The sequence below is a fragment of the Mytilus trossulus genome, chromosome 2 (assembly GCF_036588685.1).
Source record: "Mytilus trossulus isolate FHL-02 chromosome 2, PNRI_Mtr1.1.1.hap1, whole genome shotgun sequence".
Taxonomy (NCBI): domain Eukaryota; kingdom Metazoa; phylum Mollusca; class Bivalvia; order Mytilida; family Mytilidae; genus Mytilus; species Mytilus trossulus.
This window is the reverse complement of record NC_086374.1, coordinates 74,519,597-74,541,262: the sequence shown is the minus strand read 5'-3', so window position 1 is coordinate 74,541,262 and position 21,666 is coordinate 74,519,597. Positions and strand designations below refer to the sequence as shown.

Here is a 21,666-nt window from a genome sequence, read left to right as displayed (position 1 = left end):
AAATCATAAATAAAAACAAACTGACAATGCTGTTGACCCCCCCCCCCCCCCCCCCCCCCCCCGCCCCGAAAGAATAGCTCACAGAGCACAACAAATAAATATCGGTAAGATGGTAAAAATAAAATACCACACAAAAAACCGCAGGTGATCTTAGGTGCATAGGAAGGGCGAGCAGGTCCTGCTCCACATGTTGCACCTATCGTGTTGCTCGTGTAAGTCCCATCTCTATTATACGTCTAATTTGGTTGGTCACGGTATAGGAAAAACGGATGTGATTGTGTTAACGACAATTCGAACATATCGGTCTTTTTGCAATCTGGGAAATTTTTATATAGAATGCTACATATAACTGATAAGTTTACAATTGAAAAGCTGAAATCATTGCTTTTGTTATAAAGTATTGTTCTCAACCAACTCATATAAATAATTTCTTGTGTCATGGTATGAGACAGACTTCCCTGTGTCTGTTTTATCCTTTATGTCAAGTTTAAAAAAGACTGCAAGATTCTTTTGAAGATCCTGTATGAAGTAAGACTCATAAAAACAAGACGGCAAAATTGGTTGCCATTGGAATGGAGATTGATAATTAAAAAGCATATCCCCAAAACATAACAAATATGTTGCCAATCATCAAATCAAGCATCTTAATTATGTCCGTAGAAGTAAATGATTTGTTTGAATAAGAATTGTATTAACACAGTACGAGTTATCATTTTTTAGACAATATACTCTATATACGTCGGCCATTTTTTATGAAACAAAGCAGAACCGAATCTTTTAATGTGTCCTTTAACTTGAAATTAGGAATACTTGTGTAAAGGTAGAGAGGTCGAATGTGTTAATACAAATGCAAAGGAAATGAGACTAACATTGAATGAACACTAAAAGATCTTTTGAAATTAAAGTATCCATACAAATATTATCTGATTCACACAGCCCCTGGAGAAAGCCATTTCACCAGAACTTTAAAGCCTGGCTTTCATTGTTGATAGAATTGATGTTGATACTTTAGAATGAGGTTACCCGGTGCACTTATAAGACCAATTGATGGATTAAGGCTCATGCTATTTCGGAATTTTCGATAACACATTTTGCAGGAAAGTCAGTAGTAACAGTCTAACATGGCCATCCGGCTTATATATAAATGAAGTACTACCACAGATGCAATCAAGAGTCTGCAATATTAAAATTCTGCATCACGTGTTTAAAATTGAAGATAATATCTGTTGTCGCAAAGATGAGTTACGTAAGTGAATCATTTTTATTTCACAAATGACAACAGTTGTTACCTGGTACAAAATTTGAAATGATACAAAGACGTAATATTTACAATGGTGTTACCTATTTATTGTTATTCGTTACATCAAAAAAATATTCGAACTATTTTTTGATAGGATAACGAACTGGAGCTATTTTTTTCCTGACTCTTCTGCATCTTTTATTGCAACATTTTTCATGTCTTTTGCAACTTTTGTCTTTTTTACATCTTTTTCCCTTTTTACCAGAACTATTACGGCAAGACCCTGTAAAATAAAAGAAGGCAAATTTGAGCCTAAATAAACACTTAAACAAAGCGAAATTAATATGAACTTCAAATTCGATCTTTATCATAAAATAAGACATATCTTCTCGGTATCAATAAACTCATCATACATATATATAAACCGTCTGAATAGTAGTCAACGATTTTCCCCACGAGGGCGCTGGATCTTTACGAGTAACGATGCATGTACACAATAAATAAATTATATAAACGCCTAACAAAGTGTACACAACAACTCCAAATACAAAAAAAGGTAACCATAAATGTAAATATTTAGAAATATTTAGGATAACAGATATCCTTCGTCAGTCAGATTCTGATGTTAAATGAATCATCTTGTAATTAAGTCTTCTTAGATTAAACTTTTTACTAAATCTTAAATTTGTACAGTAAAAAAGTAAAACCGAACATCAGTTAAGGCATATATATATTTGTATTTACGCCAGACGTTCGTTTCGTCTACAAAAGACTCATCAGTGACGATCGAATCCAAACAAGTTAAAAAGGCCAGATAAAGTACGAAGTTGAAGAGCATTGAGGATCAACATACAGCTAAGGTAATTCATTCCTGAGGTAGACATAGTCTTAATTTTGCTACATTAATAAAACACTATAGTTATGAATATGTCCGTGGATGTTTCGTTGAGTGAAGCTTTCAAATGCTCTTTACAGCACGACAGGTGCCAAATGTGGAGCAGAATCTGCTTTCCCTTCTGAAGAATCTGCAATCACCACCAGTTTTTGATGAGGTTCGTGTTGCCTAGTCTTAAGTTTTCAATGTTGTGTCTTGTGTACTATTATGTGTATGTTTTTCTTTTTCTTTTCTAAGCCATTGCGTTGTCTGTTTATTTTTGATCTATGAGTTTGAGTGTCCCCGTGGTATCTTCTGCCCCTCTTTTACAACTTTCAAAAATTCTTTTGACAGATCTATCTTTTAATTTCTGATTTTCAAAATGAATCTGATTATTATGATCTAGTTATAATATGGAGAGGAAGGACTGTTGAGAGTCCTGAGTTCATGCCGTTGTTAAATACAAAAAATGTGAATCAACATAATATATCAACATGTTAGTTAAGAGAAACTATATATAGACTTAAGTAGAAAACTTCAATAAGCTATTGACCGTTGACTTGTGTGAAAACATTTTTTTTTTATCCATTTGTGTATTGCCATAAAACAACATTCGACTTTTGTTTATACAGATCAAAATAATCAAACAACCCAAAGAATATTTTCTCATGTATGATTAGCATAAATTATGTAAGTGTGCAGATTGTGGTAATGTTGTTGCAGAATGAGATTATGGAATTATATAGGATCAGATTCAAAACAGTGTGGCTGTGGCAATTGATTGACGACCTAAATTAGTCCAATGACTCGGACAGATTAGGTGAACGTTTGTCTGTAACTACCACTGCTCACTACTTGCTTATTATAGCATTTAAACTATGAGATCACCAAAGGTTCATAACGCATTTAATAATAAAATAATTCGAGAAAAATAATCAGGAATAACCTTAAAGTTTTGATTTATATTATTGATATAAATCAAAACATTGTATTATTCCTGATTAGTTTTTCGAATTACTTTATTTAGGTGTTGAGAACCTTCGGTGCCCCCCCCCAGTTTAAGTGTCTTTAACAAGTACATAGTGAGCAGTGATCGTTACAGACAAACGTTCACCTAATCTGTCACAGTCAATGGACTAATTTAGGTCGTCAATCAATTGCCACAGCCACACTGTTTTGAATCTGATTCTACTTAAAAAGGGAACATTTGACTAAATTTGTGTTTGAATAAAAACTGAAGTATACAAAACTTAAATAAAACAAAAAATCTTGTAATGATAAAATTGTTGTTGTATTCTGAATAGAAATAAGAAATTCAGCACCATGTAATAAATGATAAGAATACTTAACAGGCTATTAATTGAATTTTGAATTATTTTGGATTATGGAATTTGCACTTTTGTAATAAATTCCATGTTTATTTGGTAATAAAATGGTTTGAGCGGTTAAACAAACTTTCCATACAATGTATTTTGTATAGATAGTGTTGTGCGCGGCACAGAGCATTCTATTGAAAAGGTACTATCTTCTTTAAAATAGAAAGTGTTGTGTGCAGCACAGAACATAAAAGTACACAAAATAAACATGAAATTTATCAAAACTTTCAAGCACAAGAAATTATACAAATTAGATAATTCAAAATAATTCAAAGTTCAAATAATAGACTGTTACTTAGTATTACTGCCATGAAATAGATTCGTAAAGATCAGACCTTTGTGAACAATTTACGGTAAAAGCTGGTTGTTTAAACGAGTATTGGAATTGTCAAAGACGGAATCTAATTGTATTTCAAATAATAGAAAAGAAAAGATGGCGGCAGGGGTAGGAGTTGTGAAATATTGTGTAGAGACTAAAAGTAATATAAAGAAGTTATAAGTGGTGTTATAACACAATGATCAGTTATTTTGTGTGAAACATTGATCGAACTAATGATCCAACTATATTATGAAGAACTTTATCTGGTATGAATCATAATAAACGAAAAACAACAGATACAACGTCCCCAAACAAACCAAACAAGATGGCCGACCTGAACGACTCAGGTTCAAAACAGTACTCCTTACCTCCAACACTAATGCAAGCATGTAATAATCAATATTCAACACCGAACTTAAATGATACTCCGCTATCTAGTAATGTAATTTCCACATCTAGACAAATTCTTTATGGAGCAGACAATGGCTATGCATTCACCCCATATCACTTACAAGCCCCACATACAACACCAGCTCAGATGGGACATCAGACACCGTCAATGCCAATCCCTATGATGCACCCTATATCAACTCCACCTCATCCTGATTTAGTAATGTTTATGCATGAAGTTAGAGAAAAATTGCAAAAACTTGACATTTTGGAAGATATACTATCAAGGCTAGTAGATATGGAAGAACATTGTAATAAGCTGGACAGTGAAATTTGTGGCATCAAAACTAATTTAAAAGCACAAACATCAAATATTGTGTCATTAGACAAGGGTCTTGGTGGTCTACATTCAAAACTACAAGAAATTGAAACACAAAATATAACATTAACTGATGAAAATTATAAACTACAGGAAAAAATCATTGATCAGCAAAAAAGGTCTATGAGAGACAATCTTATATTTAAAGGCATTTATGATGATCATGATCCAACAGAAAACACAGAAGAAACAGTAAAAAACTTTATTAAAACAGAACTGGGACTTGAAAGTAAAGATATAAATTTTCATGTTGTGCACAGGCTTAGGCCCAGACAGGACAGAGGTCCACGCAATATACTTGCAAAGTTTGAAAGGAGAAAAGACAGAAATAGAGTTTTGGAAGCAGCAAAAAAAGAACTTAAACAAAAACCCCAATATTATGTTCATGAACAATTTCCAGTAGAAATAATAGAAAGGAGGCGTGAACTTATACCAATTCTGAAAGATGCTCGTGAAAAGGGACATGAAGCAGTATTGGTAGAGGATAAATTGTTTATCAATAAAAGGCGTTTCGATCCACGTCAATGTGTGCCTCAGATAAACCAACAACATCAACAAGGACCCCGACAACCACCATCTGATCATGGACCTCAACAGCCACCATCTGACCAACACACTCCGATGTCTGTACCTGGGAACAACAACAGGACCATGCCGATCAACCCTATATAAGTCTATACCACCACAGAACACCACAGGACACTAGGACAGGCGTACAAGAGGACAAAGGAAACGAAACAATATTGTATTGAATCAAAATAAACACTTATCTGGACTGAATGTTTACTATCTTAATGTATGTGGTTTACAGTCTAAACTAAAATTTACTGAATTTTCAAACATATTTCAAACATATGATGTATTAGTTTTTGTTGAAACTAAATTAGATGATTTAGATATAATTGATCTTCCTGATGGTTTTTCATATGTAACAAAGAATAGAAAGGGTGCAACTAAAAAGTCAGGTGGAATTGTAATTATATACAAAAATATTTTGAAACAGTTCATCAGTTTTATTGAAAGTGAAAGTCAATATGTACATTGGTTTAAATTCCAAAAATGTCTACTAAACTGTGAAAAAGATGTTTTATTTGGTGCTGTTTATATACCACCGGAAAATTCTAAATATGCAAATACTGATGCATTTGAAGAAATTGAAATTGAATTATTGACATTTGCTGATAAATTTGATTCATATGTCTCTCTTATTGGAGATTTTAATGCAAAAACGGGAACACGAGATGATTTTATTGTTCCTGATGAGTCATTGATTGGTATTTTTGAGTTAGAAAGTGATGATGAAATTTTGTCATACATGTTAGATTATGAACAATTGAAGCTTCAAAATATACCGTTATCTCGAATGTCAGAGTGTCATTGCAATATTAATAATTATGGTCATAAACTGTTGGATATGTGTAAAAAACTCAATGTTTATATAGCTAACTCCAGACTTGGTTCTGATATAGGTATTGGACGTACTACTTGTAAAGATATCAGTGTTATTGATTATTTGCTTTTATCATCCAAATTGTTTTCTTTAGTATATGAATTTGAGAGAAATAAATGAGCTTTTCCAAAATACTGCAAAGGCGACACTTTCAAAACCGCACTACAAATCAAGAAAAAAAACCGAACTCAAAACCCTGGTACACAAATAAATGTCTCACTTCGAGAAAAAATTTTCATAAAGCCAGAAAACGTTATAACATTCATAAAAATGAAATAACACGCAAACAACTACTAGAGACAAGTAAATCATACAAGATGGTTACAAACCAAGCATACAAAAACTATCAATTTGACTTTGAACAAAAATTGAGAAATACATCAAAAAAACAAGGGAAAGAGTTTTGGAAAATTTTGAATAAATTTGTTAAAAATAAAGATCAGAAATCTGAAATATCTGTAGAAACATTACATGATTATTTTAAATCCATGAATGAAAATAATGTACATGATGAAATTGATATAGATATTGCTGTTAATAATTTACCACCAGATATAGAAGAATTGTTAAATTCTCCAATAACAGTAGAAGAAATAAAATGTGCTGTAAAAAAATTAAAGAATAATAAATCTGCTGGATATGATAATATATTAAATGAATATATTAAATGTACATTAGATGATATGATTAATGTGTATGTAATGTTATTTAACATTGTGTTAGATACAGGTATTATACCAGAATGTTGGACCAAAGGAATAATGGTTCCAATTTTCAAGAACAAGGGTTCCAAATCTGACCCGAATTCTTACAGAGGTATTACTCTCAATTCATGTCTTAGTAAAACATTCACTGCTGTGCTCAACAATAGATTGAATAAATTGTCAGATGAAATAGGCTTAATTACAGGAGCACAGGCTGGGTTCAGAAAAGGGTTTTCTACTATGGATAATATTTTTATTTTACATTCACTTATTTCTCTATATTTTTCATTTGGTAAAAAAATATTTTGCTCGTTCATTGATTTCAAAAGTGCATTTGATACAGTTTGGAGAGCTGGACTTTGGCAAAAGATGCTACAATATAATATTCAAGGCAAAATATTGAGAGTATACATAATATGTATCAGAATATCCAGACATGTATTAGAATGGGAAAGGATATTTCTGCATTTTTTAGTTGTAATATAGGAGTGAAACAAGGGGAGAATTTATCTCCCTTTCTGTTTTCTCTCTTTTTGAATGATCTGGAGAAATTTTTACTAGATAATGATGTTAAAGACCTTGAAAATATATCTGATAAATGCAAAGAAACCTTATTATGTTATGTAAAAATATTTATAATATTATATGCAGATGACACAGTTATTTTATCTGAGTCAGAGGAGGATCTGCAACATGCATTGAAAGTTTTTGAGCAATATTGTAATGAGTGGAAACTCACAGTTAATACAAGTAAAACAAAAATTGTAATTTTCAGCAAAAAGAAATTCAAGGTTAAAGCAGATTTTGAAATCTATGGTAAAAATATTGATGTATTAGACTCATATACTTATCTGGGTATTGTATTTAATTATAACGGCTCTTTTTGTTCAGCTAGAAAGAAATTATTGGAACAGTCCAATAAAGCATTGTATGCACTATATAGAAAGATTAGAAATATTGCAATACCCGTAGATATACAGCTTAAGCTTTTTGATTGTCTTATCTTACCTATAATGATTTACTCTAGTGAAGTATGGGGATTTGAAAATAAGCAGGGATTGGAACGGATGCACTTGCAGTTTTGTAAAAATATTCTGCACGTGAGGAAAAGTACGCCAAATTTCATGGTTTACGGGGAACTGGGTCGTTATCCCATTGATATTACTATTAAGCTACGTATGGTTATGTTTTGGAATGATATGCTCTCAAGTGAGAATAAATTATCTAATACATTATATAGACTTATGATACAACTTCACCAGAGTAAACCCACACATTTTAAATGGGTTACGTACATTAAATCCATTTTTGATGAATGTGGTCTTACTTTTATATGGAATGATCAAATACCTATGAATAGAGAAATATTGAAATCTCTTGTCAAACAAAAACTTGTTGATCAGTTTATACAACAATGGTTTTCTGTAATTAACAATTCTTCCAGAGGAGAATTCTATGGTAAATTCAAAAGTATATTTGAATTAGAACCCTATCTACTTCGATTGGGAAATACTGATAGATTGTATATGGCTAAATTTAGATGCTCAAATCTTAAATTCCCAATTGAAACGGGAAGATGGAAAAATATTTTAAAAGAAAATAGGATATGTCATCTATGTAATCAAAATATTGGCGACGAATATCACTATTTGTGTGTTTGTTCACATCCTAGTATATCACTTCTTAGACAAAATCTTGTACCTAATTATTACCTACAATATCCCTCAAGGCAAAAATTGATCGGTTTACTCTCATTTTGCAACATAAAGGTGTATAGGAAAGTATGTACTTTCCTTAGAAAGATTACTTATTTTTTGTAGATGCAATTTTTATACATTTATATATATTTATGTACTCACAATCACTGATAAATAAGAAAGAATTCTGTACATATGTAATCCTTTAAACTCAATAGGTAATATATAAATTGTATATACGTCTCAATGTCATGAAAATCACGTGCTATTATCGTACACTACTCTGCTGTCGATTTATATGTATACTTTATTATGTTTTGACCTCTTGTACACGTTCGTGTCTGAGGAAATAAAATATTTTGTCTTTTGTCTTGTCTTTGCCAATGAGACAACTCTCCACCAGGGTCCAAATGACACGGAAATTAACAACTTTAGGTAACCATACCGTTTTCTTCAATAAGTAAAAAACCCGTACCACATAGTAAGCTATGATAAGTTGGTTTACAAGAAACATACCTAAGTGATTTTTATTGACTGTGACTGCTGCACACCGTCTATTGCAACCATAGGTACAACATCGATATCCTAAAAAATATGTTGAATATTATATGTATATACTCATACACGTCTAATGTTGTAGTAATTATACTACAATTGGTTTCTATTTTCAGTTTTGAATATTATTTGAAAATATAATCATAAAAATGTATCATAGATACTAGGCTTATAATGATGTTCGGCATACCCATATCCCATTTCCTATCTCAATTTTAGTGTTACTAAACAGCAGTCTAGTGCCTCTAGAATTAAAATGATGACTGTTACCATTTATGTCAGTTTATTTAAAACTTTGAGCTTGCAAATTACCCCAAAAAGAATCGATACAGTATTTCTTATATATAGAAATGTATTTAAGTAACAAAAAAATCAAATGCTGAATTTGTTAATGGTTAAATAATTTGCCATCACTGTTATTGCAACGCAATTATTATTTGAGAAATATTTTCCGAACATTTAATTATCTATTGCAGTAATGATAATGGTTATGCAGTTCCTTTACCATACATAAACTCAGTGTATATAAGATTGGAATGCATTTCGGTTAATTGAACTTGCATGTATCTACGCAAAAGTAATATCGCACACACAAATAATAAAGCCAATAAAAACAAACATCGCCATAAGACTTTACTCATACCCTACTGCAATGTGTACCGCACGAAAATAAAGAAAAACGCATGATTGAATTTTGGCAATGTAATATGTTCATAAATCTAGAAATTAAACGAAAGACTTACCCGTTGGACATTGTTTTTGGAACAAACAATTGAATTTATAATCGACGACACATACTGAACTAATGTCCAACTTAGGACAAGTGCCTAGGCTTTTACTGTTACGGCTTTTACAGTTCACCTAATAACAAAAATATTAATCACAGTCAATATACTTCTAATGATTATGATAGTTTCTTAACGTCAAGTGGCAAATATTTCATGCATTTTCATCCAGAAGAGAACAAACTAACAATAATAACAAAAGGACGGTCCATAAAAAGATGTCGTCAGGAAAACAGGTCGTGGGAAAATAAATGGACTGATTATGAAAATAAGATGTGGTACATGTATAATTCATAATGAGATAATTATAAAATACTCCGTCACGAAAAATATGAAACAATCAAATTGAGAAAAATTAACAGCATAATTTAAAACAAAACAATTTACAAAAAGAAACATAAGAAGTCCAACGACAACCACTGAACTACATGCTCCTGACATCGGTCAGGAACATTCAAGGCAGCACTCGCACCCGCAAAGTGGAAAGGGATTAACATAAGTTGCAAAACTTGTTTCCCAATCCACTATAAACAAATATGTTTAAACTAAATTCAGAATGTAACGTGGTTAAACATGTTTGTGAACGCTCAATCCTGCTTTTAACATGGGACAGTGGTGTTATACAACACAAAATAAGAACAAACAATACAATTAAGTTGAAATTGGCTCAGCATGTCAGATCGAAACAAAAAAAATCGCATCTACAAAAATATAGATTGGACGTTGCAAGGTATTTGCCATGGCTATAAAAAAAATCAGTATACAAAACACAACATAGGAAACCAAATAAAATTGAGAATGTGTCAAAGAGGCAGCAACCCGACCGGAGGGTAGTAATAGTCGAAGGGAATCGATGGGTCTTCGACGCAGTGAGACAATCCCGCACCGGAGGCATAAGTATGAGTTCAGTAAAAATGGACATCACACTAAACTCCTCAACTAAAACTGATTAACAAGATCTCTATCAAAAACTATGAATGATCTTAAGTTGATCGAAAGCACGGACAGATTAATAATTATGAATGTACGTCACCTTAATTGTGTCCCTTTATGTATAATCATAATAGCCGCGATATCTTTTTAAACAGAATGTATGTCTTTGTTAATATCGTGATATAATGTTATCCTCATATCATTCAAGTTTGCACCAATTTCAGACAGCTACATTACTTTTTTCAGATGTGTTAAAAATTCTATATCATAATACTCAACCCTGATGCTGAACTTCTGTTAATTCATAATAAATTTCCAACAGGAAAAGTAAATCATTCAACAAAAACATCGATCTTACATGTATCTACGTAGTGGATACTCGTATTCATTAATACATACAGTTAAACCTATTTCATTTTAAATAAGAAAAATATCTTATCGTAGAATATACAATGTTTTTAGTCATTTAAATTGATGCTGTTTTTGTATTGACAGAAATTGTATGAAAACATTGTGGTCACATTTTAATTGCATAGTTAGTATTGAATAGCAAATCAAATCAAAACGAAATTTAAAAAAAAAATAAAATTGTATTGTTTTATTTGTGTTGCATCATAATAAATGTTTTCATGTTTCTTTGATATCGGGTAGACATATATTCTGTATCATTGCAATTAATAAGTATCCGATTCTAAAATAAATTTGAACTATCATAACTAAAAATACCTCTATAAAAGCAAAAAATCCCAGAAACAATATGAAATATACGTTCATTGTACCACAGTTGCCATTAATTTGCTTATATCTAAAATAACATAAAACTGTAAAAGCAATTTATACTAGTCTTGAAAGTCATTTTTTTTAATTTGAAAAATAATGATACCGGATGAAAGTGACATATTTTTGGCCATATAAAAAAGAAGATGTGCTATGGTTGCAAATTATACATAATTACATTAAAAATTAGAATTTAAAAACAATTAAACAAACGTTATTGTATACTATGTTGTCACGACATGTACTTGAAGAAATAAATATAAATAAATTAAACAAACTAAACACATTATTTGACATTTAATGCAGTTGGCATGTTCACTGTAAATATGATCCAAGCTTCTGAAAATTGGGTCTTATTTCTAAAACTTTTTGTAGAATAAAATAAACTTAAATAAATAATCGAAACGATTTATTAAACTTACTATTATAGAATTGTCATGCTGACTTACCAGACTATAATAAATAAACAGCATATGTATATTAAAAAACTTAAATTCCAAAAAATGCTGAAAAATGTAGTACAAACATTCATATCGCACAGGATTGACTGATTGATTGTTGGATGCTTAACGTTCTATTGCAAATATTTCATGCATATTCAGGACAAGTATAAATACAATTATAAAGGTTGTCAAGGATGAGGATCGAGAAATCGGTTTTGCTACTGGAAAATGTGGGAATAATAAAAAGGGACTGACCTTTTTTTTCTTAAAGCAGGTCACCTTTTGTAAAAGAAGAGGGACGAAAGATACCAAAGGGACAGTCAAACTCATAAATCTAAAACAAACTGACAACGCCATGGCTAAAAATGAAAAGACAAACAGAAAAACGATAGTACACATGACACAACATAGAAAACTAAAGAATAAACAAAACGAACCCCACCAAAAACTAGGGGTGATCGCAGGTGCTCCGGAAGGGTAAGCAGATCTGCTCCACATGCCGCACCCGTCGTGTTGCTTAGGTAGCAATAAACAGTTAAGAAAAAATACTAAAATTTGCCCTTATGAATTTAACCATTCCCTTTTCATTGCTTTCTTGCAATATCAAGCTTACTGTTTGTGTCATATATGGGCATATGTATGTAATCAGAATCTTCCATAGATTTTATTTCCAGTATATAAAATGGTAAAATATAATTTCTTTTTGGTGTATCCATGGCAACAATCTGCATTTATTTGTTATGAAATATTGCAAAAAGGGGGGGAAAGATGTCACATATTTCCCCAAAATTTGGCTAAAAGTAGAATTTCAATCGCTTGAAGTAATACCTTTTCTGAAACTGTGTACATATATCATTCAGCAAATCCAATGAAAATCATATGTCTTTCGTCTCATTTTTTTGTAAAATTGCGTCAAAAACTTCGTGTAGAAAAAGAGTGTTTGTAAACAGTACATTAATTTCTGGACCGATGATCGGTCTAGCTATGAAAATCGGACTGTCAAACAGAAAACAGCCCATAAAACATGTAAAAAATAATCTTGATGCTCTTATAAACCACCTTTGAAGGCTAAATTAGCACTCATCTGTCTAAAAATGAATTTTATTACACAATAACTTTCCTATTTGAAAAATTCACAGGGGCCATAATGCGAAACTAAACTCCTAACTGTGTATTGCTACCTTATGTGATTACAAATCCGGTAAATAGTCTAATTCGGTAGGTCAAATTCATGAAAGGGAAGGGGATTCTAATTACGACGTAAGGAACATATCCGATATCATTTGTGAAACGGTTATTCCATAACGGTCAACCAACTCGTGATGGCGTCCGTAAAATTTACGAAGGGATGATTTCAGCTTCACCATTTGGAACTCTTGGTTTAATAGCTTCCTTGTGAGCAGTAACCCTCTATCAAGAAAATCATGATAGGAAATGCAAGCACACGAATATCGTATCAACTGGGATATATATACCCCGTATGCAGGTGCTGCTGGAATGTTGCTACTAAGAATGGAAAGTTCACAATTGGAAAGCTGAAATCATCTCTTTTGTCGTAAAGTTTTGTCTTCAACCGACCCTCATTGTCAATTTTTAGATGTAAGTCAAGATATGAAGCCGACTTAACTGTATCTGTAGTATCCTTTATCTCCAATTCGATGGGATAGATGCGATACAGATAGTCACCAAAATTTGAATTGTTTAGTTAAAAGAGTTAAGTGCTATTTAGAGCATGCATGACAATTTTGAAAATTTGAGAAAACTCAAAACAGAGAAATGATATATTTGCTAATGAGTTTAATGTTTATGAATCTATTTCCCATATAGAAACATTTCGTGTAAAGTTGCTTTAGAAAAAAAAAGTTTACTACACACAAAATGGCTGACCAGTTAAAGAAAGACAAGAACAACAAACAAAATGAGACAGATACTTCAAAAATTAATCAAACAAAAACAAAGTGTTAAAAGAATCCATCACCATCTTTAAACAAATTGATAAAGTAGCATGACTAGCCAACCTAGATTCATCTTTCTGTGGCTATTTCATTTCTAACCATAAAACAGGTAGTTCTGAACAGATCATATTATTCTTTAACCAAAATTATTTGTTATGTTACCGGCAGTTGTGTGTTCGACGGTTATTTGACTTCATCAAACCCTCTCATCACTAAAAAGGTAATTGAAAAACTGACTATTATGAATTTAATCAGCTATACCGACTTACGTTTAGCATGATATGTCCGTTTTTATTCTGAAAGATATTGACCATAACAAACAGCATATGCCAATACAATCGTTGAAAAGCAATTTAGACAACACCAAAAACAAGAGTTGAGGAACCGGAAGTGAAATGAAGGAAAACCAGTTTACGATTCTATAGTGTTCTTATAACAACTGACGTCAACGGCGAAATTATAGAGCATATTAACACATGCCCTCATCGTTGATATTTGCATCAAACGTTTTAAACTGAATTCAACACTTGAGATATTGGCAGATTCAAATTTTCAACTTATTGTGGAGGTCGAAGACGACACAATCTCAAGTATTGTAAATTTCCTGGCGTATAGTAAGATGCAGCTAGTATTCAGCAATAAACGTTTATTAAAGGGTTTTATTAAACAACCTTTTGCATTTAACACTTTCATATAAAAAGAAAAAAGTATTCGTTTTGGAAAAATGGCGGGTCCACATTGGTAAGAGAGAAAAAAACAACTGTAAAATATCGTCCTAAATTGGTAATTATAATGCAAAACATATATAGACTTAATGGAGATGTCCTTGAAGTTGATGAATTGTTATATCAAATGTAATTATATGTACATGACAATGATAACTGTATAAATAGACTTGTTTTCCATTTATTATTGTAACAAGAACATACATTTCTTCACTCAAACCACGTGTTAAGAAGCAAGTGTTCGTGTCTATTTTTATTTAATTTAATTGTTAATTAAAACAAGTGAAATGAAGTTTCAACTCTTTAAAATAGGTGATTAATTACTACCTTGTTACGATCTTGTTACGTTAATTAATGTTTACTCTGTCTGTAAACTTTCCAAGTGTTTTATGTCTTTAACTTCACATACTTTTTTCTCTCTCCTAAAATGAAATTAAAAATGTATAATGACATCGTTAACTAAAGAAAGACTGTTTTATCACAAGTTTAGTTTGGATTGTTTGTATTGTTTCCGTGATTGACTACTTGCATGCAGTCTCATTTATGAATGTTTAAATATGCATTCTTTAATAATTAGTACAGATGTGGCGGGATGGTTTTTACACAGTCACCTATTTATATTGATATATTTGGCGGTAAACTTAACGTTGGCAGGCTATTGTACATAAGATCATTTCTATAGATCGTATTCATGTTAGCACGAGAGACGTTTGTCACTTATCATTAAGTTTAGTTTTGTCTTTCATATTTTTAATGTTAATTGAATTATTGAGTTGACAGTTTTGATTTTTAACTTTGAAATTATTTTGATGTTTTCCATACTGTCGAACATTCCAAATGATATCCGATATCACGGTTTTCATTGGCTTGTTTTGGTTCAATGAAATGCAATTTAAATGAATAATTTCATTGGTCAACGACAGGTATAAAAGTTGTTTAAAGAAGAAAAAATACCCTTGGCTAATGATTTAGACAGGTGTTTCTGAAGCCGTTTTTGGTATACTTCTGGTTTTGGATCTCTTTTCCTCTTATAGTTGATGTGTTTCGCCCTGCTTTGGTTGGTGTCGGGTAGTTTTCACTTAATGCATGTATGAATATTGAACAGCGGTATATTACTGTTGCCTTTATTTACATTTGTGAATTGATAAAAACAAGAAGAGAGGACTAGCATTATAAATAAATATATTTAAATAGAAATATAGCCAAATTAAGAAATAAGAGTAGATAACAAAATATAAATAATTACAAGAATAGAAGTAAATTAAACTAAAACAGTAAATAATTTTGATAGAACAATATCTGATAAAGAATACGGGGAGGCAAGAATTTGAGGAAAATATAGGTACGAGATTGAACCCCCCTCTATAAAAAGGTTTTCTGTCAGGAATAAGCCATCAAGGAAATTATTGGCCAACTTTTGACATGCGTAAAGATGTTTAGCTTCTGACAAAGGAGAATAAAATATTGTACTAAAGCAGTTAGTTATAAATCACTACAAAGGCAGTTTTTAAAGATGATAGATATAGGAAGATATGGTATGAGTGCCATTGAGACAACTCTCTATTCAAGTCCCCATTTATAAAAGTAAACCATTATAGGTCAAGGTACGGCCTTCAAAATGGAGTATTGGCTAATGCTAAACAGCAATCTATTAAGGGCTCCTTAAATGACTTCCAACACCGAAAAAAATTGGTATCCAACGAATAATAATGAATCGCAAGTAATAGACTACAATTCAGGGCAGAAAAATTAACCCAATAAAATGATGTCTGGTCGTGACATACATTGTCCCATTAATTTAAGGAAATATTCATAATAAAATCGATGGCCTGTCCAGAATATAGAATGGTTGAAGCACGCCCTTGAGCTTACTAAAAAATTCACATACAAAATTAAGTTCTGAAAAATTGCGCGGTTTTACGTCGCGGTAATAGTTTTTCTTCAAACAGTTTGCAGCTTTCTTAAAATGTTCATTTTCAAATGGATAAGCTGCAAATTGTTTGAAGATAAACTATTACCACGTTGTAAAACCGCGCAATTTTTCGGTATTTAATTTTGTATGGGAATTTTTATAATAAAAGTATCAAACTTCTGCAAATATTAAACTTGGATAAGCATGAACAAAATCCTATCTAATAAAAAGAAAAATAACTTCTATGCTTCAGCAAATTCAATGGGATCATAAAAGTAAAAATACCATTGTCTTTGTTGATCATTTGAAACCCTAAAAGTGTGAGATTAACCCGTGTGATTTCAAGATGAATTGAAAACTATCATGTTTGTGATAATACGCAGACATTATATTCCTTAACAGACTTATTTGAAACGGAAGAAATTGATGAAATCAGTTCTCACAAAAATAGTTCTGATAATGGAAAAGAGTTCACGTCATACTGCAGAACACGCTGCGGTCCGTCTATTAATTAATAAGTAACATAAGAACTTTTCATTATTTTAGACATGCGGAAGAAGATATAATCGTAAATAGTTTATGTTTAATTCAGATAAATGTATTGTGTTTTACTCAAGATGCTTGATTTATCAAGATGCTTGATATCTTGATTGACAACATATTTGTTACATTCGGAGGACGTGTTTGTCAACAGACTGTCGGCATTCCAACGGGAACAAACTGCCCCTCTACTTGCCGACTTATTTCTTTATTAAAATGAGGCTGACTTCATGCAGGAACTTCTTAGGAAGAAAGATAAGAAGTTAGCAATATCCTTTAACTTTACTTTCCGCTATATAGATGATGTTCTTTCACTAAATAATTCAAACTTTGGTGACTATGTGGAACGCTAGAGATAAAGGATACTACAGATACAGTTAAGTCGGCTTCATATCTTGACCTACATCTAGAAATTGACAATGAGGGTCGGTTGAAAACAAAACTTTACGACAAAAGAGATGATTTCAGCTTTCCAATGGAGAACTTTCCATTCTTAGTAGCAACATTCCAGCAGCACCTGCATACGGGGTATATATCTCCCAATTGATACGATATTCCCGTGCTTGCATTTCCTATCATGATTTTCTTGATAGAGGGTTGCTGCTCACAAGGAAGCTATTAAAACAAGAGTTCCAAATGGTGAAGTTGAAATAATCCCTATGTATATTTTACGGACGCCATCACGAGTTGGTTGACCGTTAAGGAATAACCGTTTCACAAGTGATATCGGATATGTTCCTTACGTCGTAACTACAATCCCCTCCCCTTTCATGAATGTGACCTACTGAATAAGACTATTTACCGGATTTGTTATCACATAAGCAACACGACGGGTGCCACATGTGGAGCAGGATCTGTTTACCCTTCCGGAGCACCTGAGATCACCCCTAGTTTTTGGTGGGGTTCGTATTGTTTATTCTTTAGTTTTCTATGTTGTGTCATGTGTATTATAGCTTGTCTGTTTGTCTTTTTTTATTTTTAGCAATGTCGTTGTCAGTTTATTTTGGATTTATGAGTTTGACTGTCCCTTTGGTATCTTTCGTCCCTCTTTTACTTAAGAATTGATTGCTTCTTTTTGTAACTTCATTGGGGTGTAAAAGCGTTTACCGAAGTACATTTTGTATGAAATTCTAAAAATGAACACACGGTCAACGCTTTTACAACCCTATGAAGTTACAAAAAGAAGCATTCAATACTTATAATTACATTTTTTTGCTTTGAACATGAAAACACGAATTATATATTTTTGTTTATTTAATTCACCTGTGCACATTATTGTGGGAGTACATGTTATCATGAATGATGTTTTATTGAGTAATGCAATTGCATAAGGAATAACACGTAATGAGCAGTAAGTCAATGAGAACAAAGTTTCATAATGAAACGTACATCTAATGTAATTATAATGCAATAACAAAAGTTGTCAACAAATGTTTTACATATAACTAAAATATTGTAGGCTTTCATTGATGAGAGAGAATAATAATGAATTGCAGCTAATGAAATGTAGATGCATGGCTGAAAAAAAAGAAATATGTGAATGCAGGAATAAATGTAGTACTACATTTAAAGATGATTTTAATAATTTTAATATGTATATTTTTATTTTTCAATGCGGAAGTTATAAGTTGGGTAGACGATTATGGGAACTTAACAGAAGTGATCGGATTTAAAGGAAAAGAAAAAAAAACCATAGAAATAAATGAATAATATAATTTCATAGATATCAATTTTGATTTAAATAAGACTTTCAAAAAACGGAGAAGAAGTTTTTAACCTTCTTTTTCGAAATTTGATCATAAGAATGTCAATTTGGGAATTAAATAGCACATATCGTGCATAAATTATTAATACTGGTTAAAAAAATACGCAGATAGTATTCGTCTATAAGTAAATGAAAGGAGTAGGTTCAGTAAGACCTTTGGCCCATAAATTTACCAGTTTTACAAAATTGTAAAAATGCAATCTTTAAGCTATTTACTGGAAAGAAGAATGCTTCTGATACATGAATATGCACTGTTTTTGACAATACAATGCACATATATCGGGTACAAACATCATTAAGTCATGCTAAATCACTGAAATCTTGTCAATTTTAGCATTTTAGTTAAATTTAAGATGGTTTCCGTCTTAAATGAAAGTGGCCGCATTCGTGTTCATTTATAATATTTAAATTTAAGTTGTATTTGATGATAAGATAACATATATAAAGGTTGAGGATGAACACAGATGCGGCCTTTCATTTTTGGCAAAACACATCTGATAAGTGACGTTTGTTTGGTATATTTGGTAGATTTATCATATTAAAGCTTGAATCGGAGCGTTTTCAATGACTAAATCAGTTGCAATCTTTCACAGAAACTAATTGAATCATTTGAAATAGACACTTCAGTGTTTAAAAAGTGTCCAAAACCTTTCGTTAGATGAACCTGAAATTTGAGGCCAAAATCGGCACTTACCTGACCTATACTCCTTTGTGAAATAACATCCAATAGAAGATGTCTATGCTTGGTTGATAAACTCAATGACGTAATATTGGCAAATAGATTGGCTGAGCATGATGTTAATGTATATTACATTGATAACGATTCGACAATCATTACTCAATAGAGATTGCCTATAAGAGTGCCAAAGGACTATAACATAAACATATACCGAGCATTAGTTTTAAATAGCTAGGAGAGGTATTGCCATGATGTGTAAAACCCCAATTTAACGGAAGAGCCAGAAGGAAAGCCCAACGTCAGCTCGAGGAATATGTTAAGAGACAAACAACATGCTATTTCCTTATTGGATGGAGCCATTCTTTTATCCCAAGATAAGGTGACCTACGTTTTTTTATAAATCAGGTCTTAATCAGCAAATTCACCTAAAGAACCAAATGAAAAGAAATTCGAAACGCTTGTGGTGTGTGTGTATTGTGGATCGTCTTTGGACAATGTACCAAGTAACTGCAGACTTATTGTGAATTGGCGTTTAAAACATGTTTGTTTTAAATTTTTATTTGAAATTTGAATAATTGCAGTCTTTATATATTTATATTTATATAATTGCAGTTTGTGGGTTTACTTTTTTCATACTGATATTTGAGCCATTGTTATTTTTTTCATACTTATATCGAATATTGCCATTTGTCAATAATTGATTGGTTGGTAATATATTATATGATAAATATCAAAATCGACACTGAAAATTAAAGTTCAGATTATAAACTTAAAAAGTTGTAAGTCTGGAAATCGAACAAATTTTCTTTTTTAAGAAAAATGATTTGTTAAGAGTGACGAGAAGTGAAGCGGGATTTTTTTGCAAGCTTATTTCTATATTAATGCAGATAAACTAAATTTATGAAAGACTTTTGCAAAAACACTTCATTTATAGAAAGTGTGTTCATGTTGTCACGATACATGTTTGTCAATTACCATCTAGTTTATTTTTGAATGGTAGTTGAATTATTGAAAGTATTTTATGTCGTTCATGTTGACATACATTCCAAATGTGATGTTAGATACACCGATGTAAATAGGCTAATTCAAGGTCAAAGAACAAACAAATTTGCTTATTAATTTCATTGGTCAACGGTACTATGAAAACATGTGATTTAAAGTTAAAGTTAAATACATGGAGCACTCATGATTTCCGCTGAGACAGTATACCGACAATACAACAAAAATACTTAAACAGTTACATTTCCTATTCCTTCAAGTGCGAAATAAAGAAGTTAGGTTGCATAAATTTATTCTATCGTGATTTTGTTCTGTTTGATGTTCTGTTGTGGTTTGCCAAATTGACACATTGAGATAGATTACGTTTATTAAAAACTTTTTTTTATTGTTTTTCTATCGTTATTAAGGTCTTTCCTTTTTCTATAAGGAAAGACCTTACTGTATTTCTTCTGATTATTATTATTATTATTATTATTATTATTCTTTCCGCCAAACTTTAACGAAATTTCCCAAAAAAAGTACGCGACATGTCGAAATGATATTAGGTATTTAGTATCGGTTGACCAAAAGCTATCTTGTGGTGAGGGCACGACCCCGTAACATTTCCTTTATAGGAGTTATCTCCCCTAACACAAAAAACCTTGTTATCATTCTAACTCCATAACCATAATAGGTAGAAAAAAAACAAAGGGTGGAATTTGTTCAGGAACAGACCCTTGTGCTTCGTTACATTTGAATCGAAAAGATTCAACAACTCATTGGTAGGGTTATGCCCCTTTGAAAATTAACAAATTTCGGTTGGCCACTGAAACTCAGAAACTGTAAATTGTAGCCACCTAGGATCATCACCAATGATCATTAATTGACATGAACATGAAAATTGACCTAAGGTCAAAGGTCAAGGTCATGACCTAGATTTTGACCTTAGGTTGTTATCGGATTTCCTAAATAACCGTAAAAGATGGCTGATAAAATGTAACGAAGGAAATGTGTGTCTTGTTGAGATCTACATTTGTTATGTTGGGTTTAAAATCATTGGACCAACTGTTATGGAACTAGGGCACCAAAACTGTTTTTGGGGTCCGAAATGATGATTGTTTGCTTATAACCCAAAAGTGGTTAGAAATAGAAAGAAACTTTGAATTGCAATAATGATCAGCATAATAAGA

The 21,666-nt window shown here is 31.7% G+C and overlaps 1 protein-coding gene across 1 annotated transcript; it reads right to left on the bottom strand.

The window, feature by feature from the left end:
- Positions 1–1,247: 1,247 nt before the first annotated feature.
- Positions 1,248–11,539, bottom strand: LOC134705408 (perlwapin-like protein). Its single transcript, XM_063564146.1, has 4 exons — positions 11,429–11,539; positions 9,728–9,845; positions 8,946–9,014; positions 1,248–1,523 (listed from the first exon to the last, which is right to left on the bottom strand). Exons 1-4 carry the CDS (start codon positions 11,474–11,476, stop codon positions 1,381–1,383), a joined length of 378 nt encoding a protein of 125 aa, XP_063420216.1. The 5' UTR covers positions 11,477–11,539; the 3' UTR covers positions 1,248–1,380.
- Between the last annotated feature and the right edge of the window lie 10,127 nt (positions 11,540–21,666).